Below are 12,249 nucleotides of genomic sequence, written 5' to 3'. Positions count from 1 at the left end.
CTGGCGTCTGTGCATAGACAAGAGATGTAGGTAACCAGCGCGCATGCGCGGAACGCCGACCGTAGCGCTGCGGCGGCGGAATCGCAAAACGGTACTTACTTAAAAAACATGCCTCGTACAAAGAGTACAGCCAACACGCTTAGTAAAATAAGATGTACCGAATAAAGACAGAAGGCGAGTATTTTCCCAAGCGCATGGAAACTAGCGTCAGATTAAGTAGTTATGTAATAAATACTTCTTATTCTTGCCCACTTCACCTTACTAGATTGCCATAACGACTCACTTCTATACATGTAAACGCCGGCCTAAAGGTTCGCTTCCCAGCGAGGTATACCTACTAAAGATAAAAAATACTAGCGAAACGGTTATAAAAAAACGTATTAAAACGCCCGCAAAAGATTTAACACTAGTATGAACTATTGTGCACAATATGTGGGATATATCATAGTATTGTTACGTTTTTCGTCGGTTCCGTGTGGATAGAAAGTCACAATTTATTTAAACACTATTTATTTAACACTAATTAACAAAAATAATAACGATAAAAGACTTATAGAACTATTTACAAACGATTTATAACTAAGAATTTATTTTGAATTTTAGCGCGTCAACTGCACTGGTATATTTATAACTGCCCTCTCTAGGCCACTGCCGCCGGCTTTTATACCTACAGCAAAAGAAATCTAGAATAGTCCATAGATCGTTAGGCGCATAGAGAAGGTTTTCGAATGTTCTCGTATGTACTAGTCCATTCTAGTGGGTCTCGATTCTTCTCGAACGAATGAATCATTGCGGTGTCTATGCGATGTTAAGGTCATCCGAGGGCGGGCCATATTGTGAGGTTAGGTCGAGTCCACACCGGCTCGCAACAGTATTATATCAAAAAAATAATTACGAAGAATTACAAGAAAACGCTAAAAAAGCGGAACTCTTTGTTTATTTACCTATGAAATCTAATTCCTGGCTCTTTATTATCGCTGCCTCTTTTATACTTGAAAGCTGAACAAATCACCATTATAATAATGTTTAAACAAAGTTTACATCATAAAACAACTATAAAAAATCGCTAAAAGTGTCGCTGGTGTCATTTCCTTTGTTTGGCACCAAAAAAATAGGGTGCTAGTATTCTTTGGTCGTTGGTATAGACATTATTTAGTCGTTAATATGAACACACACTGCTTTTAGGTTCTACGCGAGATACAAGGCTCTGCATGCGCGCATTCAAGCAAATAACGATAGCAATTACTATAGCCACTCTTCCGCTAGGCCTAAGTCAGACATTATTATAACCAATAGCAGGTACGCACTAACTAAGCCCACCAAACACACTCATTCAGTTCATTTTTTCTTATCATTTATATTTATGATTTTGTCACGCTGTGTTAATGCACAACAGGGCGTCCCAAATCCCGGTTTTATCATTGGGAACTCGGAAAGTAGGGAAGATAAGAGGTCGGATTTTTTATTACGGATTTAAAGAGCTTTTAGGGACGCCAAACCAATGATATTGCCTCACTTAGGCATTTGGGACACCCTGTAAATGCTGCTGAATTTATTTTTCCATCAAAAACTCGGGTTAATAATTTTTTTTTCATATTGTTGCGAACTTTTTAGCAGGCACTATACAGGGCGAGTCCTAAATAAGTGAAAATATTTTAGGGGTTGTATATTTTGAATCCAGAAAACATGTCTGTGTTTTTTTTGAAAAATATTTTACACGGTAAAGAGAAAATATGTTTGTTTAATCGAGATCTACCAGCCCTGAAGATATTTGCACTTATTTAAGATTCACCCTGTATAGTAATGTATTGACTTCATTTTTTATTTTTACATCTAAACATAAAGCTTCTTCTACACATAACGTTTTACGTGCCACTCTTACCTGTTCACTCGAAATATACATAGTTGCACATTGTATAGTTTCACAAAATAATGGAATTTTACAAAATTGGTTAGAGATATTTAATGATTATTACCAAAGAATACTATTATCACACAATTCGATTTGCATATTTACAAATAAAATATAAACCATAAATACAATTTTGTGGTAACATTTCATGTTTTTCCCTTTCAACTTTACTAAATACAGTGCTATAATTATCAAAAAAATAGGTCAAACTTTCATAGCATACGCTAGTTTTTAATCCGTCTCGTCTAATAGGTAAACGTTATGTGTAGAGGGGTTATTTTTTTAAATCAAAATTAAAAAAAAAATATGTATAAAGCAAATATTTAGAAATATGAATGACTTTCCATTGAAGAAATATAATATATTTTATATTTTGAACAAAAAGAGATAATTTTATTTATAAAAAAAATATAAATAGTCAAAAAAACATCCATTCAAAACGAATTCATTGGAGCAGTATGTTTAAAATTTTTAAGTAATATAATTTAGTTTCTTTCAAAACTGTAGAAAAATACCATCAATCTTTTTTACCCGTTTAAATTAGTAACATATTTTATATTATTTTGTCTATTTAGAACTATAACATTATTTATTGTACAATATTTAGATCAAACAAGGAAGAAAAGAGCAATGACGTCACAGCTAGCACTGCCAATAGCGCCCTCATTTCGTCACCCAGCAAAACATCACCGATTGCGTCACCAGTAACCCCTCCCACAACCCCTCAATCTCTCAACAACCAATCGGCGTTCAGAAGGTAAGTTTTTGTGAGATTTTACTACCGCACCAAAGTAAAAAAAGTAGCCGTAGCAACACTGCGTCAAGTTTTTTAATGACTGGCACGACAACCATTATTGATTTTCCTATAAATAATTTCTCCATCTGTTCAAAAAAAGTGGCCTAAAATTGGCCCTGAACCGAACGCCGGCCTCTACGACCAACGGAAGCTCCGCCCCTTCCACGCCCACGGGAGCGGGCGCGTCCACGACTACAAGCACGGCCACGCCTACCACGGTAACCACGCCTACTACTACTACTACGGTAACGACGCCCACGACTCCAGGGGGCACTCGGTTCCAGATCTTTAAGAATTTCTTCAAGTACGGCGATAGTATTGTGTTTGGCGCGAGTTTTGGCTTTGTTTATGTTTCAGATTAACCATGGTTTTTGCGCGCACTGTATAGAAAAATGTCCACGTTCTTATTATTTGTATTTTTTGGCTATATAGAATAAATTTTCTATAGTAATCTATCTATAATTAGTGTTAATTTTTGGCAAGTATTATGTCAATTTATAGTAAGTAACATTTAGAGATTGACCACATCAAAATTATTATCGATTGTCATCCCCAGCAGTCTTTGACGTGGTTTTTTTTTATCATACGGCACTATGTATATTAATAATAATAAAAATGTGGACAATATACAATTTTGTCTGACAATTCAATATTTTTGTTTTTACAGCTGAGACATTATTTGTTTTCCAACTAATTTTTTCCTGTTTGTTTATAACTTTTTCAATTCATCTTAAACTATAAACGCACTATAAATTAAGCACAATAACTGTGTTCCTACCTACCGGGTGGGTCTCAAAAGTGGCTCACCCCTATAACTTTTTTATTTTTTCAGATAAAAAAACAAGATTTGGTATGTTAGTATATGACATAAATTAGGATTGATTGGTGTATTCAATTGTTTTTGGTCACTTCCTGTTTCACCGAAAATGACTACAACTTTTCATTTTTAAATAGCACCATCGGTATTTTTTCACTTTATTCGATAGAAAATGACATTCTGTATAGAATGACATATCATATGTCAACTTTTGACATTCTCGCTTAATAAAAAATTGTATTTTAAAATTCAATCTAGAGTGTTTGATTGTCTAATGTTTTAGTGTCTTATCCAGGCCAGTTAGAAAATGCTCAAATCGTATTTTTAATCATATCTCAATTTTTTCAAATGGAACGAGGGTGGCTCATTAGCATATTTGGAAAAAGCATTTTTTTACGAATAATTTGATAGCACAAACTTGGTATTTCGAGTCAAATTTTCGTTACGAACCGCAAGTTAGAATTTCAAATCAAACCAAACCAAACCATATGCGAAATGTCAAAAGTTGACATATGATATGTCATTCTATTCAGAGTGACATTTTCTATCGAATAAAGTAAAAAAATACCGGGGCTGTCATTTAAAAATCAAAAGTTGTAGTCATTTCCGGTAAAACCGGAAGTGACCGAAAACAATTGAATACGTTAATCAATCTTAATTTATGTCATATACTAACATACCAAATCTCGTTTTTTTAACTAAAAAAATAAAAAAGTTATAGGGGTGAGCCATTTTTGAGACTCACCCGGTATAGTGCTTATTTACAAAATATTGTTTTTGCAGGCATGGGTTTTTCTCTAGATCCTATAGCCTATGTGGATAAGTAAATTCACATAAAAAACACAAACTTTGAACATTTAAAAAAATAATGGATCCTGGATCTCCGCTTGTCCGACACCTAGTGTTGACACATCGATTAGAAAGATTTAAAAACGACTTAAAATTCACATTAAAAGTAAAAAACTTAACATGTACCTACCCAATGTAATTATGTGTACCTACCCAATGTAATTATCCAACTCTTCTTGACAGCACTACACTTACACCTGTATTTGGCTCAAAATACATTCATATTCCGTCTGAATTATTTAGGATTATTTTTTGAGAATTAAAACTCCTCTGTTTTTCTATCTCTCTCTCTTGTTTTTGTGAATAAACACCAAGATAATTGATATTTCTATTTGAATAATAATAATAATATAATAATAATTTATTCATAAATACATATAAATACATATAAATAAATAAATAGTATACGTTATAAAGTCAAAGACTTGTTCGTATAAATATTATCTAAATTAAAAACATAAACAGAGTATAAACAATATTAACAAGGAATAATCAGACCCTTAGATACAACCTAACCCAACTAAAACAAAAAGAAAAGAATTACTTAGCATTTCATCTCACTGTATAAATCCTTGAATTGAGAACACTATCAGCAAACGATCTGCCCTTCATGATTACCCATAATATTAAAAGTATTTTTACAGGCTTACCTTACATTTGCCTTTTTTTAGTTTTATCAGATGTTTACTGTTTTGAGTAGAATCTAAAATGAATTGGATAACCTAAAAATGATCTGTTTAAATGTAGGTCAAACATTGACTATTTACATATCTAATAATCAGCGCCCTCTAACCTAACTGAACTGTTGAAAAGCTACTATAATTGTTCACTATTTAGTTTTATTATTTCAGTTTACTATACTGTAAGAAAGGTACCGTAAAACGGGGTAACTTCGAAAGGTTTCAGCTGTGTTTCGTGCTCTGTGAAGAAAACTATTGTCTTGAGAACCGTGACTTATGTGTCGTCGTAACAATTGAAGCCTCTGTTCTTCATAGCCGAACAAACAACTCCCCCCACTCCTACTTTTTTTTAAATTATTTTTTTGGTGTCGAAGTTACCCCGCATTCAGGGTAACTTCGACACCATGTTTAATTCTACATGAAGTCGAAGTTGGACGTCTCCGGTGCAACTTCGACACCAAAAAAAAAAAGAAAATTCATTGTGAATTATTAACTAGAAACATTAGGGAATAATTTATAGGCCTAAATTAGACAAACGAAACAAAAAAATACAGTCATCTATTTTCAGAAACTTTGGTATACCTACCTAGCACATTTTGCATCTGAACTAACAGAACTTAAAAGACTTTATTTTAATTGAACTAAAACTCATTGAACACAGTAAAAAACATAAATACAGAACATTTAAAACATGTTTAAAACATAAAAAACCAAGCAAACACTAGGAACGAAATTTTAATCATCGTCGAAACATGGAGGACATTCGTATCACTTGTTTGGAACCACACTTGATCCACGCCTTTCTATTTGTGTACTCGGAGTACTGCATTAAACAAATGATAATAAAAGAAAAAAAAACAAATGATAATAAAAAATAATAAAAGTAAATAAATAAAACAAAATTATAATACAAAAAAAATATTAAAGAAAACAAAAACAATAGAAAAAACTTTGGATAACCTGAAAAACAACAAAAACATCTGAAAAACAACAAAAACCTGCAAAAAAAGCATTATAATATAACATATCGAAGTTACCCCCGCTGTCGAAGTTACCCCGTTTTACGGTATTTAAACTATAGTAGACGTTGCAAAATACTTAGTTAACAGTAATAAATTAATTAATAGTAATCTACAATTATTAAAAAATCTACAGTGAATAAAATTAACTTAAGTTTTTTTTTGTATAAATTAAAAATGTGATCATTTATTTATAAACATACAGAAGATAGCAACATTGCATTCTCTCAAAGGACTAAACAAATTTCCGGAAACTGAACAGGCGGCACTCAAAAGTTTTTCAATATTTTCCGGAAAATGTCAAGAAAAATAGAAAATTTTCAACATTTTTTTTTTCGCAAAAAAAAATGATGGACGTATTTCTGGGGTCGAACTATATTACCAGTTAAAATACTTGCACTTATTTTTGTGACACCCTGTATAATAAGTTATGGTATATCTTTATCCACGAAGTCTATAGGGATCTAATGTTTTTTTTTATACACCATAGTTTAGGCGTGAATAAAACTAATCATCTGTATTTTTCACGATTATTTTAGGTCCTTTGTGCCTCCAGTAAGGGACGAGGAGAGCGAGACTCAGAGGAAAGCTCACGCGAAACGCGTGAGGGAAACGAGGCGATCCACTCAGGGCGTTACCTTGGAGGAGATCAAGTCTGCGGAGCAGTTGGTTAAGTTGAAAAATCAACCTAATAACAACAATAATGACACGGTAAGATTTTTCTTTTAAGATTTACTAAAAAGTGATCTATCTAGAATGCTTGATATAGTTGATTATTCTGAATTTGTTCGTTTTGCTAACGGACAAAAAATGCTTAACGTTTCGCGAAGTATATCTCTTCCCGTCGGCGTCGTCGGAAGCAAAAAAAAACACAAAAAACAAAGAAAAAAACTATTTAAAATATCTAAATAAAACTATTCAAGAACGCTTTATTTTTTTTTCAACAGATATAGCTATAAAAACCGTTGACGCTCTGTTAAAATGACATTATATTATTATTAACGTTTTTCCAACTAGTTCAATCATTCTGGATCACCCTGTACATAATATAACAATAATCTAACACCAAATAACCTTGTCGGAATTAACAGACCGGAGGAGGCGGAGACTCTACTAACCCCACCGTCAGCGTATCGGTGACGATCTCGACGGGCACGCCCACCGTGGTCACGAGGAGCGACAGCACACCCTCGGGGGGCGTGGCCAGCGACGCGTCTACAAACGGCGCGGGGGAGGGTCAACTGAACGCGCAGGGCGGAGCTCACGAGCGCCGGCCCTCCTGGCGACTGAAAGTGGACGGCAGTAGCAAGGTGAGTGTGCGGCGCTTGCGCGGTGTGCTTTTTTGGCTTTGTATATAGTGTACATTGTTGCTTTTTATTGCTTTTGTTGCTCGAGATGCGTGCAGTAGACGTAGAGAAAACTCAGTTTATGTCAGTCAAGTGTGGATGTTTAATTTTTTTTCATGAATTTTTTAACACTTTCTTGTGAATTTGTGGTTATATTGGACTTTTTTGTGGATTCTTTTGGATGAAAAAAACTTTATTGTGTTATATAAAAATACTTTTTCTCAATTTTGAAGGGGTTTTAAACATTTTTTTTTTCTTTAAAATCAACTGATATAAACTGAGATTCTAGAACTGAATGGAGTACTCTAGGATATGTTGTAACAAGTGACTTATTTTTTCAGAAGTCGATGTTCTGCCGCGCTATACCTTTTCTTAGTTTTAGCTTCTATTTAGTATGTCACCCGGTGCTGAACCTTCTCATATTTCTTCTACTGTTCTTGATCTTCGTTATGAAAAATATCCTGCTCTGAACTGTTTTTGTTTTTGTTGTTTTTTTATGTTTTTTTTCTCTCTTTTTTACTTTTGTATTTATAATTTTTCTTTGTAAATATTTGGCGCTACACTTTGTTGCACAGTTAGATAAATATTACTAAACGTAGGGTAGATATTTATTTATTAATTTAATTTATTAAAAAAAACATTTTAAAATAAGAAACTTCGTACATAACCTAAAATATAACAAAGGATTATTATATATAATTAAAACTCCTATAAGGCTAGTATATAATAATACATAATACAATTCGTCTGCCAAGACTATGAAATAGAAAACCGTATGCAGGGAGGGGAACCTTGACAGTTCTGTTTGACGATTCGTTTGACACATTTGAATTTGATTTGAGATTGTGTAAATTTGTCAGTCTTTACTGAGTTTATTTTATGTTATTTATTATTTATTCTACAACTGGTAGTTGTTTAGAGGTAGTTAATCTAGAAGGATTTTTTTTGTGGCAGAATTTAAATTATAGTGACGCTATTGCGATTTATCGAAAAAGACTGTAAAATAGTTGGTTGATTAGCGTGCGGTAGATCTCGGTCAAAAATCGAGGGAAATTATGGAATAACTTTTCGCTAGTAAGTGACCATATAACATACATACATGTAGTAAACCGATAATTTATGAAATGCACCTAAAATTAACTAATTAATATTTTTTCTTGCATTTTTGCTTTTATTTACTACTTGTCAAAGAATTTAGATACGTCAATTTGACTTACCTGCTTCAGTAGCGTATCGGATGTTTGTGTTAATAAATAATTATTATAACTTATCTATTTTTATTAGAATTGTATTTTTTTATAACAATTTTAATAACGACCAACAGTTATTCACAACATAAAATAAAATAACAAATCCTACAACAAAATACCCTACATCATTTTTATTAAAATGTTATGCTATGTTATTAGTTAAAAGGTTGGTTTTTTGATATCCTCTATCCTAGCATGTTGTAGCTGTCGCACTCTCTTGGCAGATTTTTAAAGTCTTTACTAGCTTTATAGGAGTTTTATTTATATGAAAGGACTAAATCAAATTTCTTATTTGAGAATGTATTTAACGAGTAATTTTGAAATTATGATATTTATATACTAGACGATTATATAAAAAAATATTATCAGTAATTTCAAAATGTTTTTGTATATTTTTTTGTTGTTTTTTTTTGCTTTTTCTTTACTACTTTTTCTTAACAATTTTGGCTTCTAATAACTAATAAACTTTAGTAAATAGTTATTTATTTTTATTTACTGATTAATAAAAACCTTTTGAAATTATTTTGTGTTTTATTTTTTTATTTTATTTTATTTTTTTGACAATAAGTTTGTATAGACATAAAAAAATAGGTGTTGTGGTTTTATATTAACAATTTTTTGAAGGAAAAAAAAATAAATGGTAGGTAGGTATTTTATTTGAGATTTTGCATGTATAATTTACTGTGTTGTATATTGAATAATATAATATACAGGGAAAGTTAAAAATCAGTTTTATGGGGGTTGGTTTAAATTTTAACTAACATTTTTTATATCTAGTCATCGAAAAAAAACGGCGCCACACTTGCTTTTGAAATGACCATAATCATTTCGCATTTACTTTCTTCATTTTAAATCCTTATTAATTTTTTTTTCAAGACTGCTTAATATGAATATTAAATATTTCAGCTTCTAAACCTTACAGAGAGTTCTACATATTTTTTATAATATAAAAAATACCGGAAATATCTTGACTTAATTTGTTTTTGTTTGTTTTATCGCAGTTCAAACTGGAGGACGCGACGAAACCGGAAATTCCCGTGACGCCATCTTACGTGAGACGACTGAACCCGGCCAGTACTGTGGGTCAGCGACCTACCTCGGCGCCCATCGACACAGCGGAGACCACCGTGACGATACCTCTGAGGCGACCTAAGTCATTGGATGAGAAAGGTCAGTCCCATAAGAATAATATACAGGGTGGCCCATCGAAAACGTTCCGCAAGGCATAACGGCCAGGGTAGTTTTTTTTTTTCAGATAATTCAAAAACACGTCAATTTTGTTTGTGAGGGGGACAACTTTTGCCCCAAAAATTATTGCAAAATCTTCAACCCTCTAAGCGGGGGTGGCATCCCCGATTTTTTTTTTCAAATGGGAAGGGGGGTCAAGGGGTACCGCAATGGAAAGGGCTTTCTATTCTCTATACTTTCCTGCTTCGTTTTTGAAGATCGGTCGAGTGGTTGGGAAAATATGAAGGATTGAAACTCACAAACAAATTTTTGGATTTTTTGAAAAAATAAATACTCTGGCCGTTATGCCTTGCGGAACGTTTTCGATGGGCCACCCTGTATATAATAACTCGAGCACAGCCGTACCATCTTTTTCTAGCCTTAGGCTAATTGGCTTATGATAATTTTATTACATCGCCTGTATTTAAATAAAGACTTTCTTCTTTTTCTTGTAGAGCAAGACAAAGAGAATGACGTAAGGAACGCTCAAGCGACGCTGGCGACACAGGCGGCGATCCAAAGAAGGAGGCGACCTAAGAGGAGATCGACGGGAGTGGTCTCGTTTGACAATATGGAGGTAAGACATTTTGGACAACCCTGTTGTAATTATTAAACATTTCAATACATATTTTTTTACGAAATTAAGCAAATATATATTTTTTAACTTTGCAGGATATGGACCAAGAAAAAGACCCATCAGCGGGAGGTGATACCACAGAAACGTCGAAGCTTAACAGCCAAGAGGTAAGTGTTTGAAATATTTCTATAAAGTGTATATTTTTTATGAGCAAAACACTGTTTTATTTTAAAAAAAACTTTATGTACATAAATTTGTACATCAGGTCTTGTCACAAAGTGCGATACGTCATTGGTTTTGGGACCTTAGAAGTTCTAAAAATCCAGGGCTATATTTAAAACAAGAAAGTTGACGATGGCACTTTAAAACATCTTGTAGAACAAATGTAGTAGCAAACACAATGTAAAATCTATTTTGTTGTATCTATTAAAATAGAATAAAAACACTAAATCACCACAATACACCAAAACACTTTTACTTTTACACTGGACACGCGTTTCGCTAACCATGTTAGCATCATCAGCAGATGATTATCACAAACTACATAATAATCATCTGCTGATGATGCTAACATGGTTAGCGAAACGCGTGTCCAGTGTAAAAGTAAAAGTGTTTTGGTGTATTGTGGTGATTTAGTGTTTTTATTTTGCTGTGTAACACCAAAGGTTCCAACCCTCAACTGTAATATTAAAATAGAGTCATAAAAAAATAAAAATGAATATTCGTGTTTTATCAGTAGGAGTTTATAAACTTTTAAGGTGACATTTTGATCAGCACAACTTTGTCTCCATTTAACCGACCTAGTATCTCTTCTAGTTTCTGAGATCCGAATGATAAGGCGCGAATTTGGGACACCCTGTACAGTACTGTGCCGTAGGCAACAAAACCATAAGGCGAAACCCACGTCTTTGAACTAAAAATATTATTAATTAGCCGTAAAAAGTTTGGCCCAGTTGCCAAAAATGTGCTGGTCCATTATAGTTTTCAAAAAAGAAAACAAATGGGAAAAAAACGATGGTATATTATTAGGCGCATTATTAGGTGCAGCTGGCTAACGACTATCTAAAATATTCTAAAACCCTACTGTAATTATCAATAGTATAGAAATACCATACCATCGAAAAAAAAAACGGCGTCAAAGACGGCTGGAAAATGATATCGATGATAATTTTCGCGAGGTCAAGTCTTAGACGTCATTTACTTGGCCCTAACTCGTCCTTATTTATTAATAGCGCTTTAAAAGGCTGTAATTTATTTTTATATCACAGATTATACAGATTATAATCTCTGTTTTTTCCTTATTGTTTTTCGTGGTTCCAATTTTCGAAATCGGGCACTAGTTAGGTGACTAGTTTGCGCACATAGCACGCCCACTTATGGCCTCTAAAATTGTACACAGCGCCTGACCGGCACAGTTATTAGAGAAATATCGGAAAACCGAATAGCGTCATCCAGTATTTACGCGTACCTTATCATGGTTACGATATGCGCGAGTCAACGCAACACCCGCTAATAACGTTACCGCCTGACGTAATTTACGGATCAATTACACCAAGCGCTCTTTCTAAATAACCTCTGATAACGTTTAAAAATTGCTTAAATGGGCATGTGCGGGTATTTGACAACCGGAGCCAGCCGGCGAGATCTTTTATTTTAGGTTATGTTTGAATTGTTTTGAATTATTGCTTTAGTTTTATTAGGTAATTTGATATTTAAGTAGCTGGGATTAGTTTTAATTAAATAAATAAGGCCCAAAATATGGATTCCACCTCTTCC

At 33.3% G+C, this 12,249-nt stretch overlaps 1 protein-coding gene across 5 annotated transcripts in view; it reads left to right on the top strand.

Annotated features, from left to right (window-relative positions):
• LOC115890036 (protein phosphatase 1 regulatory subunit 12A) overlaps positions 1–12,249 on the top strand; it is a 51,500-nt gene that overhangs the window by 18,553 nt on the left and 20,698 nt on the right. For 3 of the 5 annotated variants that reach the window (XM_030910145.1, XM_030910144.1, XM_030910146.1), the window contains 8 exons: positions 1,186–1,299; positions 2,520–2,669; positions 2,809–3,012; positions 6,613–6,784; positions 7,165–7,383; positions 9,671–9,839; positions 10,352–10,473; positions 10,569–10,640. In XM_030910145.1, the coding sequence (XP_030766005.1) occupies positions 1,186–1,299; positions 2,520–2,669; positions 2,809–3,012; positions 6,613–6,784; positions 7,165–7,383; positions 9,671–9,839; positions 10,352–10,473; positions 10,569–10,640 (1,222 nt within the window). The remainder of the gene's footprint in view (positions 1–1,185; positions 1,300–2,519; positions 2,670–2,808; positions 3,013–6,612; positions 6,785–7,164; positions 7,384–9,670; positions 9,840–10,351; positions 10,474–10,568; positions 10,641–12,249) is intronic. The other 2 variants (XM_030910147.1, XM_030910149.1) reach the window with 2 other exon arrangements.

This window comes from Sitophilus oryzae, unplaced genomic scaffold (assembly GCF_002938485.1).
Source record: "Sitophilus oryzae breed Bouriz unplaced genomic scaffold, Soryzae_2.0 scaffold_85_pilon_pilon, whole genome shotgun sequence".
In the NCBI taxonomy this organism is placed as follows: domain Eukaryota; kingdom Metazoa; phylum Arthropoda; class Insecta; order Coleoptera; family Curculionidae; genus Sitophilus; species Sitophilus oryzae.
Note: the sequence above shows the minus strand (reverse complement) of the source record. Positions and strands in the feature narration are given on the sequence as shown.